Source organism: Aulonocara sp. 'chitande type north' Nkhata Bay, linkage group LG9 (assembly GCF_057382095.1).
Source record: "Aulonocara sp. 'chitande type north' Nkhata Bay isolate Kocher_YH1m ecotype deep benthic linkage group LG9, A_spYH_male_GT1.1, whole genome shotgun sequence".
In the NCBI taxonomy this organism is placed as follows: Eukaryota; Metazoa; Chordata; class Actinopteri; order Cichliformes; family Cichlidae; genus Aulonocara; species Aulonocara sp. 'chitande type north' Nkhata Bay.
In genome coordinates this window covers 13823102-13840156 of record NC_141352.1, presented here as the reverse complement: position 1 = coordinate 13840156, position 17055 = coordinate 13823102, and the positions used below count along the sequence as shown (strand labels likewise).

The window sequence follows — 17055 nt, the reverse complement described above, 5'->3', positions numbered from 1 at the left end:
CTCTCTATTGTCCTCCTGTGCACTTCCTCCTTCATTTCTCTCTGTCTGTGTTTTGCCTCAATGTTTCACTCTTTTCATAACGCACTGTTTTCCTCTCTCTGTCTGCCTCTTTGGCATGGTTTGGTTGGTTCTTATCTATTCTCTCCACTATCTGGTGTTGAGGGAAGATAAGCATGCATTTGCATGTTTAATGAACCAAACACCCCCGATTCCCCTCACCATGAGGACACACACATGCACAGAGGTAGGCACACACACACACTCACACACACAAACCAATGCTGTTGGCCCTACAGGCCTCTGTCTCCCTGCAGCTGACATGGAGTCAACAGCTGCTGACTCCTACAGGAATAACATATAGAACATCAAACAACAGAAGGCCATTGTTTGTCCTAACCTCATTAATTTTAACAAAAAAGAGAAATGACATGAAAATACTGACACGATGGGATTTCAGAAATTTCAGAAAAGCTTCACTCAGGCAAATGTGTCATAAGATTTGATAAATAAGATAATAAAACACAGACATCTGTTTTGCATATTTTGACAATACTGACAGTTAAAAAAAAACTCATAAAAAGTAAATACATCCCACAGGAGACAAACAAAACTTCTGTGATGACCCTGCCCACTCTGCGTGGTCTGGTCTGCTCTTCCTGGCTAGGCAGGATGTGAGGAGCGGGTCTTAAGAGGAACCACACTTGTTGGCACAATTGTTTAAAAAAGCTTGATAGTTAACAGCATCGCTCTTCTCCCCAAGGACCTCCAAGGCTTTCACACATTTATCACATGACTAACAAAGTCACTCCTCATTTCTTTTTATTTAATTTTTATTTGATTAATTACATTTTGATCCAGTTAAAATCCATTACTGATCTAATCAAATGGTAACTTTTTGATTTCATTTAAAGAATAAAAACCTAAAAGTTAATACTTTATAACAGCACAGGTGGGAAAAAATAAAGCTTGCAGAGATTTTCAATATGCAGCTAAGAGTTTTTCTATTGTTGTTTTAAGATTTTTCACCCCCTCTTCTCTTGAAGATCACTGAGACATTTTAAGTGTCTTGCGAGCACAGTATGTTCAAGATCTGCCCACACACTTCAAATGAAGTCAATATCAAAAGTTTTAGTTCGTTCAAAGCTGCTTTACGTATTTAACAGTTTGCTGGTATTTTGTTTCCAAAAAGACTCTTGTGTCTCCAGGTGCTTAACATCTTTCAGGCGCTGCCTACTGCAATGTGATTGCTGGCAACATTTTCTTTTTATGGCTGCAGGAAACGTGGTCATTTAAGCATGTGGGCTGTGTGGAGGACAGTATGGTTTTATGCAGCTCCTTTATAGTCATTTCTGGCAGTCTGCATTACTTTTCTGCCTCGCAGAAGTACAGTATGTGACAGATTTCTTGGTCTATTAGATCTTCTCATGACTTCCGCAGTTCCCTTTCAAAGTGACATTTCACACAGTGAATATTCCAGGGGGAATAGAAACTACTTTGATATCTTTTTATAGGATTTGCTAGTAGGCACCAATTAGCCTTAGCCTCAGTGAGTTGTTTACACTAGCCCGAGTATACTCAGTGTTACCACAAGATTTGATTTTACGGAGAATTTATCAAGCTTTGAAGTATTCAGCTAATAATTACTAACAGCTGTTTACCTGCCTAACAGGTCCTGAAAGGTCAACTGAAGTCTAATGAGTTACTTCAGGTCTGAATATTTGGTTACACTTTTAATTGAATATTAGTTAATAAGATAAACAAACAATTTTGGAAAGAAAAGTGGCAGGGGGGGCGCAGTATGAATTGGAAAAAAACAAAATGCTTGACACTGCTAGCACGGGGCGCCCACAGAAACGCAAAGCAGGAGATGAAGCATCGCTGAATAGGTTTCTAAACCAACTTCATTCTAAGCCAAAGACTAGAAAATATGGTGAAGCAAATCTTCCCTTTGGTCTCATGTAAACAATAACGTGGTGCACAGCCTGACGTGAAAAGAGGCACATACCTTTGACGTTGCCAGAGGAACTCTGTATTCCTCGTCTGCAAAAAGGAGTTTTAAAAATTCTCCGTTTTCGGTGATTCGAAACACCGTTTACGTGTGGATCAAACAGCTGCGTTTTCAAAAATACCCATGTAGGTGCGGACGTAGCAAAAGAGTTAGTAGTTTATTTTATAACTACCTGTCATTTATTGCAGGTCACTTGTATTTGCTGAATTGTTTACTAAATGTTTGAGGTATGAAATAAACCGCAGTGGAGCAAAATATGGGTGTGTGTGGTTGGAGGATGTGTTAGTGCGAGTGCGCTTGCACGCGCGGGGGTTGGGGGGCGCGAACGTTTTTCGTGTAAAACAAAGGGGGACAAGCAAAAAAAAGTTTGGGAACCACTGATCTAAACAATTCTCATTTAAAAAGCAGCTTATCTGGATGCTTAGAATGCAAGATGTTATAAGGAGCCACGAAGCCAAAGGCATGGTTTCTCCCTTCCGTGCAAAAGCCAAGATGTTATTTAGGAGCAAACACAGATAGATGAGGGAGAGCTGAAATAATACAGAGAGAGGCCGACAGAAAGATAGACAGCGGGGGTGACAGCACTGTGAGAGATGTCGCCACCTGCCACCATTTTTCTCTTCTGCTCTTGGAAATGCATCATCAGTCATTAGCAGGGAGCATGACTTGCAGTATCATCATCACTCATGCAGACACACATACACACACAAGCTCAAACACAAAGCGTATTTTAAGGTATAATGCAGCAGCCTATAATTTGAGTTCCCTCTATGCAGCATTTTGCTGAGCTTATAAAACCGCCTGCAGCTAATGGTGTGATGGATCCCTCTATTATCACCCAACGAAGGACTAGAGAGTGGGGTATAGTGAGATAAACGAATGTAATTGGATAGTATTTTAGTCGTGGCAAAAACACGAGGGTGGTCAGGGACAAAAAGAGACCATGAAAATGATAACCACAGTATGAAATACAAAAGCTGTCCCAACATGATGGATCCATTCAGTAAATTAAATCCCACATTAAAATGAAATAACCCCCAAGTGGACCTACTGTGTGTTTGGAGATTTCAAATGATGCGGTCATTATGTCAAAAACGGACTGAAATACACTGACCAAACACAGTATAACCTCAAATTTTAACACACAAAAATAAGTGAAAATGTATATGTTTCCATTATTTTCTGTAATTTAATTCTAAAAGTTTAAGTTCATTACAGTTAAAGTGAAATGTTTACTTTTTGGAGTGAATTGGAATATTATTAAAATATGTTATTTCAAGTAAATTACTATTCAAACAGTATAAATTTGACATTTGTCATGCTGTCTGCTGGTGCTTGGATCCCCGTGGTTTTTTCATGTCCAAAGTCAGAGTTCTCTGTCAGCAAGTTATATTTCCATCACCATGCTCACTTCCTCTATCAGCAAGACACCAGCCTAATGTGCAAAAACTACTACCATATGGTTTGATAATCACTGGGATCATGAGCAAGACGAGAAAAACTCCACCCAAAAGTACAGACTAGCCTACAGTGGGGCAAAAAAGTATTTAGTCAGCCACCGATTGTGCAAGTTCCCCCACTTAAAATGATGACAGAGGTCAGTAATTTGCACCAGAGGTACACTTCAACTGTGAGAGACAGAATGTGAAAAAAAAATCCATGAATCCACATGGTAGGATTTGTAAAGAATTTATTCGTAAATTAGGGTGGAAAATAAGTATTTGGTCACCTCAAACAAGGAAAATCTCTGGCTCTCACAGACCTGTAACGTCTTCTGTAAGAAGCTTTTCTGTCCCCCACTCGTTACCTGTATGAATGGCACCTGTTTGAACTCATCATCTGTATAAAAGACACCTGTCCACAGCCTCAAACAGTCAGACTCCAAACTCCGCCATGGCCAAGACCAAAGAGCTTTCGAAGGACACCAGGAAAAGTATTGTAGACCTGCACCAGACTGGGAAGAGTGAATCTACAATAGGCAAGCAGCTTGGTGTGAAAAAATCAACTGTGGGAGCAATCATCAGAAAATGGAAGACATACAAGACCACTGATAATCTCCCTCGATCTGGGGCTCCACGCAAGATCTCATCCCGTGGGGTCAAAATGATCATGAGAACGGTGAGCAAAGATCTCAGAACCACACGGGGGAACCTGGTGAATGACCTGCAGAGAGCTGGGACCAAAGTAACAAAGGTCACCATCAGTAACACACTACAACGGCAGGGAATCAAATCCCGCAGTGCCAGACGTGTTCCGTTGCTGAAGCCAGTGCATGTCCAGGCCCATTTGACAGATGATGCGGTATGCTTTGGATCATGAGGTGTTACTTTTCCTCCTTTTCTCTACACATCATTCTGACATAGGTTAGTCTTCGTTTTTATCTGACCAAGGAATTTCTTTTAGAACTATAAAGATGTTTTCTGGCAAAGTCTAATCTGTCCGTCCTTTTCTTCAGTAAAAGCAGTGGTTTGCACCTTTTGTAAACCCTCTATATTTACATTCGTGAAAGCGTCTCACTGACAAGGACAGGCCGATCTCCTTCAGTGTTCTTGACTCCTCTATTGTAAAGGGTATGTCTTAAACTAGTAGAGAATTCTGGGATTGTCAACTTTTATCGTCTCCCGTGGTATTTTGGCTTCGCCATTGTATTCCTGTCTTGTCAACTTGCCAGACTGTTGATTTGACCACTCCTAAATTCTTTTGATGTCTCTCTTTGATAGATTTTTCAGCCTAACGATGGCGTCCTTTATTTGGATTGACACAATTTTGCACCTTATACCAAGAGTTATATTGAAAAGGTACAAAATACTTTTCCAATACTTCCAATCTACTCCAGATGTTTGTCACAGCGTAATGAGATAACAGACTTCACCTGGCTATGAAACTGTTTAGTGAGTCAATCATCCTATTGCGTTTAAGCTTCTGAATTGGGAGACTATGCCTGTAATTTCCAAAATGTTAATGCAATGCTTCTGTCACACTCCTTTAATTAAAACCAAACATCTGCACTTCAATCCCATCTTGTTGTTTAATTTGAAATCCACAGATGAGAACTCTAACCAGACTCCATTCAGAGCCAATGAAAAAGGGTGGTCGGGGACTGGTTAGCACCACAACCATCATCCAGGGTGAAATACGGAGCATCCGCAAACTCATTGGGAAGATGACCCACCCTAGATGAGCTGCTAAAAGAGAGCCTCCAGCGCTTGTTCCATCCTGTTTGTAAATATTAGCCTCATTTGAGATTAACTGTGCATCGCCTGGAACGTAGACAAGAGCAGACGGCAGAGACAAAGAGGAAGCCAACCATTTCCCAACATGCCTTGAGGCTGTACAATCAGTGGAGAGCAAGCCGCAACCTCTGAGGCTGAAAAACGAAGAAAGCTCAGTGATGCCAAAAACTACAGTTCAGGAAACGGCCCTTTCCAACTGGCTCCAAAAATGAGTCAGTGCCAGTTCACTCCCATGTTCCCATCCCCATTTCTACAGCAGATGTAAACGAATTTATGACCATTTCTTTTAAAGTGAAAATATTTTTGCTTTCTGTAACTAATAACTTCCCGTCCCAAGCACCACCATGTTTGCAGTGCTTGGGACTTTTAGAACACTTCGTAATAGTTCGTGCTGATTGGTTAATCGTACTTTTAACCAGATGAGGAAATCTGCTGCTGTTTTGCTGAGTTTGTTTTTACAAATGCAACTGGCTAACCAAGTTTTCTAGCATTTACCATCCAACCTCTTATTTAAATGTGGCCAGGTTATAATCTTTCACGTTTCCATGATTCCAGCACAAGTCAGGATAAAGTGGGAAAGAAATCTTGTCACAAAAAGGCTGCGTCTAGGCAGGAGAGGACCCAAATGCCAAACTCACCGAGGCGGAACATGAACTCAAAAGCACAGCTTTATTGCTGAAAACAAAGCCAAACGATACAAAACTAAACTGGGAAAACTAATAATAAATCATACATGAAAACACAGGGACAATCACACACAGCTATGAGGGAGGACGAGACAATGAACACAGGAAGACTGAGGACTTAAATACACACATGAGGTGATCAGGAGAAGTGACAACAAATGGGGGAACAGCTAAAACAAATGAACATAACGATGTCACAGGACCTCTTTCAAAATAAAACAGGAAACATAATGAAACACAGACATGACAACATGAACTTGGCAACAAAAGACATGCAGATGTGAAACACATAAAGGACAAGGGAGACTTAACACAGGGGTTGAAAACACAAGGGGAAACTAATAAACAAATGAACTTAGAAAACCCAATGAATTTAAACGTAAACCATGAACATCAAAATAAACTAAAACTCAAAACGCTGGGTCTATGTTTCTAGCACTCCCCGTGTGTCTGGGGTCTATTAGTTGCTGTGATCAAGTCTAAAGTGTGTGAAAACTAAACCCAAACTGTGAATGTCTGCTCCTGAGGGTAGGACAACTTTATAGTCTAGTAAGTGTGTTTATCCCTGAGAAAAGACTTGGGCACAGTGGGAGGAAATGTGTATATGTGTGGTGTGTTCATATGTGCAGCAGAAAGAGTGAAGCTGGTCCCTGTTGGTGTGGAACTAAATGTCACAGCTTGATTAGAATAAATAGTCCTATATGGGCTCTGGGACTGGGCACCAATGCACAGCAGGGCAAGTATGTGTAGTGACTCAGTGCTTTTGTTCCATTTCTTTCCCTCAGTTCCTCTTTCTGCCTATATCTCTCAGACGCGTGCATAAACACACATGCATGGACATTCTGACTTTACCTTTCTCTGACCTACCCGGTGGGTCTTTGGGCAGATGTGTAAGTCTGAACAACACAATCAGAAAGCTGTTACTGCCTCAGGACATGAACTTTACGCCTCACAATCCCTCACATTCACACATTCACACACATGCACACACAGATATTTTGCCACTCACTCTCTGTGTTAGTTTCAAATGTTAACTATGCTTGTTATATTATACTTCAGCAAGAAGCAACAAACTTTTACACATATGATTACAAGCAGCAACAATATTATTTTTAGATGTGCTATTACAGCCTATTATTCAAGAGCCGTTTTAGGAGCATGGCCATTGTGGCTCATGTACCTCCTGATTACTGCTGCAACTCTGATTTGACTCATTTGTAGCTGGTCTGAAATATTACCTTGCCTGATTCAATCTTTGTTAAGTCTCACAATCAGATTCAGTTCATGTGGAAAATTCTTTACCATGCAGTGCTTCAGATATACAGGTAGACATGGCCTATAGGTCAAGAACTGAGAAGGCCTGGTTATTTCTCACATACTATCAGATTAGATATATTACATTTTGTTTCAGTGATCACAGTGATCCCTTTCATGCACAGAATTGTCAATATATATATTCTTCCAAATCATTTATTTAAAGATGCTCCTTAAAATAATCTAAATGTATCAAAAACAACAATAATATATCGATAAACCTTTTCTTTGGCTGCCATGGAGTAATGGAACTTGGTAGCAATTTCCTTCCCTCTCTTTCCTCCTCTCTTCTGTCCTTTTTCGCTCTCTCTCACTTGGGATTACATTCCCCTGCCTCCAGTAGGGATAGTTTCATATCTCTTCACTAAATGCTAACAGTTCCATTAAGCACAACGGAGGACTCATTTAGAGGTCACATTTGTTTCGCTCAACTTCCCTTGTCATCCGCATACCAACCGAGTGGCTGTCTCTTTCAGCTTGGATTCCTGTTATCTGACATGACCTTTCTGCTTTGAACTAATTGGTAAATTGCTGTGGACTTTTTCATTCTAATTCATCTCCCTTTAATGACATGGCTTTACAAAAATGTCCCTATTCTATTTTTTTTTTATTTTCGCACTGTGTATTAGTTGTTCTCAAGCATGCCTGCAAAATCCCCAGTGTTTCATTTATGATATCATAGTATGCGCCATAATACTAGCTACAAGGCATCAGGCTGGTGGTATTTTTGCTTGTGGCCAGTTTAAACATGACAACCAAATAATTCAATTTAGCCAGTGAATCCATAAACCTACGTGACATCTCATTTATGGCCTTGATAATCCACTGCCCCAAGTCACGATTAGCTTAGTAGCCAGCTTCACATTATTTCCGCAACAGTTTATGGTGCAGCGTTTTAATAAACTAATAATATCTTCCAGAATGCCCAACAAGGTCACTGCAAACCAGACATAGGATGGAGAACCTTTATGTTTGCGAGGTGTACATTTTATTACCGTATGCTGAGGGAGTTTTGAGAATACAGTCAAGGCGCAACAGAAACAATGTGTGCATTTCCAATAGAAAATAACCTTATGAATCAAAACAAAAGGAAAAGGCAGGTCTGGTATGAGCTCCAAGAAGTCAGCATACAGGTTTAAACAAGTTTTTCAATGTTAAGTTGTAATAAAATAGAAGTTTTTCAGCCACCAGCACCAACTAGTTTATGGCTTCATCTCCACACAGTAATAGAAGTGCAAAACATGTCTGAGGCCCATGTGCCAAACAAAGTCCCCAGCCTGTATTGCAACACCTTATGTGCCCTACTAGAGATGGGAGAACAATGTTCAGGTGCCCTAGGGTCTCCTTACTAAACATTTGAGTGCACTTAGCCTGCCTGGCATACATCCTGCCAGCTTCTACAAGTCACCACCAGGTGGGGATCACTTAACAGCTCAGGTCTTCTATTTACCCAAGTATCCGAGTCATTTGGTTGTAAATCTGATAATATGATTACAAATGAGTCAATCCATAACCACAAAATTCCCTAGTGTAATACCCACTTATGAACATGTTTAGGTTAGAACATGGTGGTAGGAGATATAGTAAATATTTCTTATCAACCAAGTGATATCACCTTATATACTTATATCTATACATGTGCCCCAACTGCTCGCCTTGTCCAAGTGTGTGACCCTAACATTTCTGTCATAGCCAAAACATAGGTTATGGCAGGTCCCATGAGTTCCTATTCTTGACTTTACATCATTTGGTGATTCATCACCATTCATCATATTTATCACATTTATTTATATCGGCAAAACACATTGATGCTAATTGAAATATATTAACCAAAAAGTCAGAGGTTTGCTTTTAATAGGGCACTGAAGGTTTAAGCTGCACAGCCATTCAGACAGAAAAAAAACTGCAGGAGCAAATGCTTCCCACTGGCTGCCACTTACCACTAATGTTAGAAAAATGATAAATTAGTTCCGGCATGCTGTCTGGAGTCTATGTGTTCACGTGGGTGTGTATGTCTGCCAGTGAATGCTTCCTTCCTGTAAAGTGTTGTGTCGCATGCCAGGAGTTCACAGTGTGAACAGATGTTAGTCAGTATTGCCCTGGGTTTCTGCACCACAGTCAGGCATTTTTTAGGGTCCTCGGCTCTGAGGAGGAGTCCGTGGAGATGCCTGAATTGCTTTATCGAGCGGAACACAACTAAGGACACGCAGGCTCACAGCAGCTGCCAAGAACACACACAGACATGCGAACACAAACACAGCATTTGCTCCAAGCATGTGCAACACAAACCCACAAACAGCTGGGATACAAAAAATCCACACATTTGGTATAATAATATAAACAAACACACACAACTCTGTAGAATAAGCACTCTTAAGTTAACTTTCACCCCAGCATATTTCTTACAGAGTAATGGCTTAACTGCTGACTGAATATGGCAGCTGTAGCTTGAACCCCACAGGAAACCCTGCTCCAGACAATATGGACTATCAGAACTGGAATAATCTAAAATTTGAAAGGATAACGAGAAAACACGTTTTAATACAATCTCCTTTTAATACAACTCTCATGACAGTTTCGTTTTTAAAATGTAATACTTTGCTTCATTACAATAACACCTACCAACACTTTCCATATTTAGCTGCTGCTTGTCACTGAGACACAGATGAAGGAAGAGAAAATAACTGGTGATGTTGAAGACCATGGGAAAGGTTTAAGCTGTCTCTTTAGATAGCATCATATTCTCTCTGATCATTCACAGTTATACTGCAAAGACTAATATCTATACTTAGGCTTGCATGCACCCAAAGAAACTGGCTCTTTTGGAATGAAAGATAATGCCAATCAAAGTGACAGACAAAATAAATAAAAATGGTCAAACTCAGAGGTGTGTTTATACATAAGTACATAAAGGGGGACAAACGCACATCACAAACGCACTGATTTGACACACGCTGACACATAAGGATGGATGTGGACTCACTGTCATATAGTGAGCTGTCAGCACACAAGCACTAGCTAAGCCAATGCTCTATATCTGATGTGATAATCATGACATAACTGTGAGATGACAGCAGACAGAGTATTGGTGGCCCAGACACATGCATTTGCAGGCATAAATGCACCAAACAGGTGTTCAGATAAAACAAGAGTAAATGTTGCAGAAAGTAAGAATTTTACTGAATTTTAATTTGAAGACTCAAGCCAAGAAAATGTAATTCAGTTCAATTCAGTTGTAGTTGTAAAATGCCACAACAGTTGCAAGTATATGTGTGAGAGGGAAAGGGCCTATGGTAGTTTTAGTCAGGAGATAAAGATGCTCCAAAAGAAAAAACTCTCTGAAAAATATTTGCATATATGTAGACATCCCATCCACATGGCTCCATAGTTCCTAAAAAGTATTTGAAACCACATATAATGATGAATAATAGGGTATTTTTTTCTTTAATGGCTTGACATGAATTACCAATCCAAACAAATTATAGTATCAATAGTAACAACAGCAGAGCACTTTAAGGTAATGCAAGTCATCAGATATTATTACAATATGTAATTGTACCATCTTGATATACTGTGCTGATTTCCATCAACCCATTTTCTTAACTGGTTAACTAAGTGAGGGTTGCAGTAGGGCTGGTGCCTATCTCAGATGAGAGGCAGGGTACACCCAGGAAAGGCTCTCAGCCAATCACAGGTCTAAAACACAGCGACAGTTATTCATGCTCAAATTCAGTTAATTAGCAAATTGATTATTTAATTAATTTTCTCACAAAAGCACATTGAGGTTCCAGAGCTGAAGGTTTGAACCGTGTTGTCTCGTTGTTGCTGTGAGGTGAGACTGTGACACTCCAATGTAAAAGTTACAAATCTCAGTTTCAGTCTTTGATGATGGCACTGGGGTTATTTTTGAAAGACTGTCAAGTTATATTTATGAGTAACCAAATTCAAACACTACCCTAGATAGGAAGCCTCTGAATTTATCCATAAAAAGAGTTCCATCTTAGTCTCAGCTCAAGTAAATAAAGTTCAAAAGTCTCTTTTTTGCTGCAGTTTGTCTTCACCCCTCAGGTTTGTGTACTTATGCAACCAGCTGCCTGAGGGACTCAGATGAATGTTGAATGCATATGAACTTGACTCTCTGACATGACAGCAAATTTCATACAAACTCAACAAAACACAACTAAACAGGCACACAAAAACCCAGAAAAACTATTTTCACCACCTTTCCACTAAACTTAACTTTTTTTTTTTCAAAAGTGAAAAGTGATGTAAATGCAAAAAGAAGCTCATTCTGTTTGAAGAAAGGTTCAGATACTCTTTATACTCGTTATCTCTTTATGTTAAGCGCTCTCTTTTCTCTTTTTTATCTAAAAATAATTACTGAACACAAAGGTCAGACCTACGTGTATGACTGAGGTCGTATTTCAATGGGTTTTGGGACTAATATGTTGATAGATATTATAATAATATAAAAAGCTTTCAATGGAGCATAATCAAAATAAAGTGGTTTTGTGGCCATGTAAATATGTGGGGGAAGGTGTGTATTGTCATACCTTCATGTAAAGACAAAGCATTTGTGATGCATAAACACTGATAAACACTCCCAAAGCTTCCCTCCATGCACCCATGCAGAAATCATCCTTGATGTGCCTGCTGTACGACGTGTACAGTGTATGTGTATGAAGTGAATGTGGCTAAACTGTGTGTTATGTGTGAAAGTCTACACAGCCATGTGGTACAGTGTTATTATTTCATACACCCATCTATAGTATGTGTGCAAACCCCCCATTAACCAAGTGTTAATTACTCCATGCTCAAGTATGTATTTAAAAATCAAAATGATGACAGGTGTGTACTTTTTTGTGATTGATTTAACCTTTAAAGTGAGTGTCGTCCCAATCTATCCAGCTTACAAATGCACCCAACAGCAGGAGGAATGCTGTCCTTTACTAGCAGCATTATTTTATAAGGCAAAGAAGAAAATGGGCATACTGTAGTGCATTCATGTCATATTTGAAGTTGAAGATGTACAAAGATGACATACTACAAACACACACACACACACACACACACACACACACACACACACACACACACACACACACACACACACACACACACACACACAGAGGTTTTCTTGGTACCTAATGCTGCTCATGCTGCCTGCTTCTGATCCCAGCTTGCATCTCTCCAGCTGGGTGGCAACAATCTGACGCTCAGCCTCAAGTTCCCTGGTCAGACGCTCAAACTGAAGCTCCTGATGGAAGACATAAAAAGAAATTGCGTGTTAGGCGGAACATGAGAGAGAATGAGAGAGAGGAAGAAAGAAAGAGACAGAGAGCACTCGGGGTCTGCAGAGGAAGTCAGGTATTATAGGTCATCGAAACAGCTTATGGCTGGAAGACGGCTCTAAAAAAGTTAAAATAATTGTGCTATCAAACTTGACTGACAGGTGAGAAAAATGTGTTAGGCAATGTGTAGGCAGAGTGTTGTGTTGAAAGTGTTCTAAATATGTGAGCAAAGAATCGCTTCAATCCCAGCGACTGTGTGGTCATGAATGTGAAGATATTTGTAGAATTAATTAAATGTATCGCTCCCAAATAAAGTGTGTTCCTATTTGGCAGGTTAGACAGTTAACAATGTCATTTACTGAAAAAAAAATCTACTGGTGGGATTCTGTCTTTTTTAATCAATTTTAGGTATTTGTATTTTGAAACCTTTGTATTTAATGAAAAAATGCATTACTGCAGATGAAATTCTGTCACAAATCCTGACAGTAAAACAACCTGAGTCCTGACAACTTTTCAATATAATTAAATTTACGCTCATATTATCACAGCCACATTAAAAAAAGAGCTTTATGTGTACTCTGTGGATTTAATGGTTCTGTTGCTACAGATAGAGAAGGCTTTTCAGTGAGTACAGTTTGGTGGGTTGCAGGTTACTGTCAGGATTTTAAGACAGAAATCGATGGGGAGAACTGCTTGTGCCGATTATATATCACTCTTAACCAAAACCTGCCTGCGTGTGCATGTGTGTGTTGATGCATTAGCTATTTAAATTCCCGTTCTGTCAGTCATCATGATCTCCAGTCACTAAACACCCTGTATCCTCCATTTCCACACATACCCGTTTCTGTGGTAGAATCACTATGGTGATCACTCTGAGGTTTTTTTCAGCTTTTCTGACAGCTTTGTGTTAATACTTAAACACTGAAAGAAAGATCTATTTGCTTTCACTGGGATAGGGGCTTGTATCCATTTGTGGAACTGTAGCCTAACGTTTGTATTGTTAACTGACAAATACAGTACAATGCACACACACACACACACACACACACACACACACACACACACACACACACACACACACACACACACACACACACACATGTTTCAGAGGTGTAAGTATTCTGAAGCCCATTTCAGACCCATTCCATTTTGTTAATAACTCACTCAGTTTCAGCCACCTCTAAGATTTGCAAAGTAAGGTAATGCTGGAAATTTGAGCAGAGTCTATTAAACCCTCTGGGCCTGTAATTCCAATTTACAACTTTGTTTTACAGCAAGGTGCCTCTCTTCAAAGCTCTGCTCTGTTCTGCTCCCCAAAGAGACTGCTTTGTCACCTTGTTTGCCATAGATGCAACTTGTTTAAATCCTCAAGGTGCAAAAATGCAAATCCCTGTACCGAAAGTAGCATTATGCTAATTGATGATGTATTATGCCTCACTGGTAGAGTATCTTAAACACCTTCTGAGGTAACATGGTAATGTCTGAATGCTAAACCCAAAGAGAAACCTGTTAGGCAAGTTACAGTTAAATTATGCATAACCCTTAGTCACAGCGTTATTTCATTCATATCCCTCCGTCTTAGGCACTGCTATGTTAGTGATATATAATAACTTTTTTTTAATCTTAATTTATTTCATCTGTTTTTAATTTTTTTTCATCCAATCAATACTGTTCTTCTCATGTTTTCTGTTTTATTTATTTCATTTGTATTTCATGTGTATTTTTTGCCTTGTGTAAACTGCTATGGTGTTCTTTATTATGTCTTTTATTCATCCTTCTGTAAAACACTCTGGTCCATTGTGGTTGTTTTGAAGCACTTTACAAATAAAGCTAGTATGGTATGGCATCAGAAAGTTTCCCATTACTGAATTGGCCAAAGGACAGTTTGCGTTTACCAGATGACAGAGCTCGGCTGACTTGTCTAAGTACATGCCATTATATATTCTTATTAGCTAGAGCTACAAGGCAGCAAAAAGCATACTTACAGCTTATTACAAAAACATTTAAGGAGTTTGTGCTCAACTAAAATTATGAACAGAATGCCTTTCTTTTATACGGTCAGTAAACGCAGCAATGACAAAGCTCTTGGCAATCAGTAATTGTCAATTAAAAGGAGAGCTGGCTGCACTCATGCAAAAGTTTGGGCAACTCTAAGCAAAACTTTCAATTGGTATGCAGGTATAAGAAATTTATAAGAAACTAAATTTATAGTTGGGAAAGCCTCTTCAAAGGAACTCCTTAACCTTCTACGTGTTTGTATAATTAAAAGATGTAAGCTATCAGAAATGATGGAGGTGAAGATGAGCTTTGGAGTTCTACAACTCGATAAAGTCTCGATAAAGTTAAAATAGAACTTTTTGGCCTTAATGAGCAAAGGTGTGTTTTCAGAAAAAAAAAAGTATGTTGGAAGTAACACCTTTCGAATCATTAAGCACGGGGGTGTTTGAGGGTTGTGTTACACTCGGTGACACAGGGAATATTTAACTTGTAATTAAATATTAACAAATTCTGACAGCAAACATCACAGTGGCTTAAAAAGTTAAAGAGTGTGTCCCTATTCCAAACCAGTCCTTACACCTTGACATGTGTTAGTCCAAGTGGAGTGGTGGTGAAGGATTTGTTAATTAATCCTCGGAGAAAAAATATAACAAACATGTGTCTTTCTTTCATATATATCAAATTATATAGTAGGGAATATATATTATTTACAAGCTTCTCTTTACCATCTGTATTTGCTGGAAACATTAAAACTGGCCAACTGGCTCTATGACTACATTTGCTAATTACTATGGATGCAGGGAAAGGATAACTGTTTTGATCCACTGGTAAAGCATTTGTATTTATAGTTATTTGTAGAAATTGCAACAAAACTTAACTCTGAAGCCTGATTCTTGATCACCACATTGTGTTGTGTGACATGCCTAATTGTAGCCTCATCACCATTCATACCGCTGCTTGAGTGCTAGCTGGACTGGAACCAGAATTACTGTGTGTAGGCAGAAGGTCTGCAATCCAGACTGAAATTGAACAGAAATAGTAGGTTTTCTACAGTAGGATAATGACCCTAAACACAGCTTGAATCCAGCCATGGCCCTCACAGTCTCCCTAACTTTAGTATTGCAGAAAAAATTACATAAGACAACAAGCTGAGTTTGTGGAATGAGATGATCAATACAGGTTGGCGATGTTACCACTGTTATAACAAGGCTTAATGCTTAAAACTGTTTAGCAACTTAAAACGAGATGGTCCCTGTAATGTTTTTTAAGAATACATGTTGTATATACTCACTCCTCCTCCCCAAAAAACATTTAATGATCCAAATCCATAATATAACAGCTGAGTAAACTGGGCATTTTTCTGCAACAAAAGGAACCCTGCTCTGCTCACAACGTGTAAATGTAACTAGAAAGAAAAAGAAAAGTAGAAAGAAAAATAGACGAAGACTAAGTCTTCTAAAAGTAGAATGAATTACAGTAAGTTGTGTTCTAAAACACAAAAACTAAAAGGGTTTTAAAAGATTTTGTACATGGTCATTCTCTTTAAAGTGATCCGAATAAATCTGAAGACAAAGATTGGTTGTTTTTCTATACATTATTACAACTTTCCTTAAGTTTTGTGTCTGCTGGAGAAAATGTATCCTCTTTAACAAGCTTTAAAATGTTTCTCGTAATAAAGCTAGTTGAGAATCACTGAATAACAAAATTTCAGAAGCTTAATTTATATGATGAACATTCAAACTTCATCATCTGATTTCTCTTGCTTAAGTCCAAAGAAACATACTAAACATTTTATTTTGTATGATGGACATTACCTCCTGGACCCCAGCTCACCAGATCCAAAAATGATCAGATGCTATGTTTTGGTTCTCCTTATGCTTTCTCTGAATATGCCTGTCAAAATGCAAAAGATGTAAAATGACACTATACTGTGTAAGCTTTGTGCATGTGAGCCATCGCATCCCCCTCAAGAACAAAGAGGCGACACAAATCAGCAGCTGCAGTCAGCCACAAAGGTCTCTATGGTAACAGTACAGACCCCTCCACACCTTCGACATTATAAATTAGGCCCTGGCTCCTCCTACATGCAGCTCCTGCCCTTTCGCATACCTGAACTACTCTCAGAGAAATGTCTGCACCTTCATTTAGTCGCCCACAGAAAGCAGACGGTGGAAGGGGTGGGCGATAGTCATAAGTGTATTTACAGAAAACTAAAGCATATATACTGTGTATAAATATAGTTTTTAGTGCAGATGCAGATGTTCATCACCAACATCCAGTAAACAGCAGAAGCTTCCTTTTTTATAATAATACTGTGTATGACCTGAATATACTTTGTCTGCAAGTGTTTTATCAAACTTAACTGGATGAAGAGTTTCAGCAACTACACAAACTGTGTGTGTCAAATAAGTTCCTCTCAAGGAACTGCAGGGTCACAGAAAAATGTCTTTTCTGGAACTGTTTTTGAGGGGTTTTTTCCCCAGTGGACAGGTCTGACAGTGTTTTGCAGTGCCCCCTGGGTGCCA

General features: G+C 39.2%; 1 protein-coding gene across 4 annotated transcripts in view; it reads right to left on the bottom strand.

Moving 5' to 3' along the window:
- The window catches only part of ctnnd2a (catenin (cadherin-associated protein), delta 2a), a 283916-nt gene that overhangs the window by 188214 nt on the left and 78647 nt on the right, over positions 1–17055 (bottom strand). For all 4 annotated transcript variants that reach the window (XM_086305983.1, XM_086305978.1, XM_086305982.1 and 1 more), the window contains exon 3: positions 12386–12498. In XM_086305983.1, the coding sequence (XP_086162109.1) occupies positions 12386–12498 (113 nt within the window). The remainder of the gene's footprint in view (positions 1–12385; positions 12499–17055) is intronic.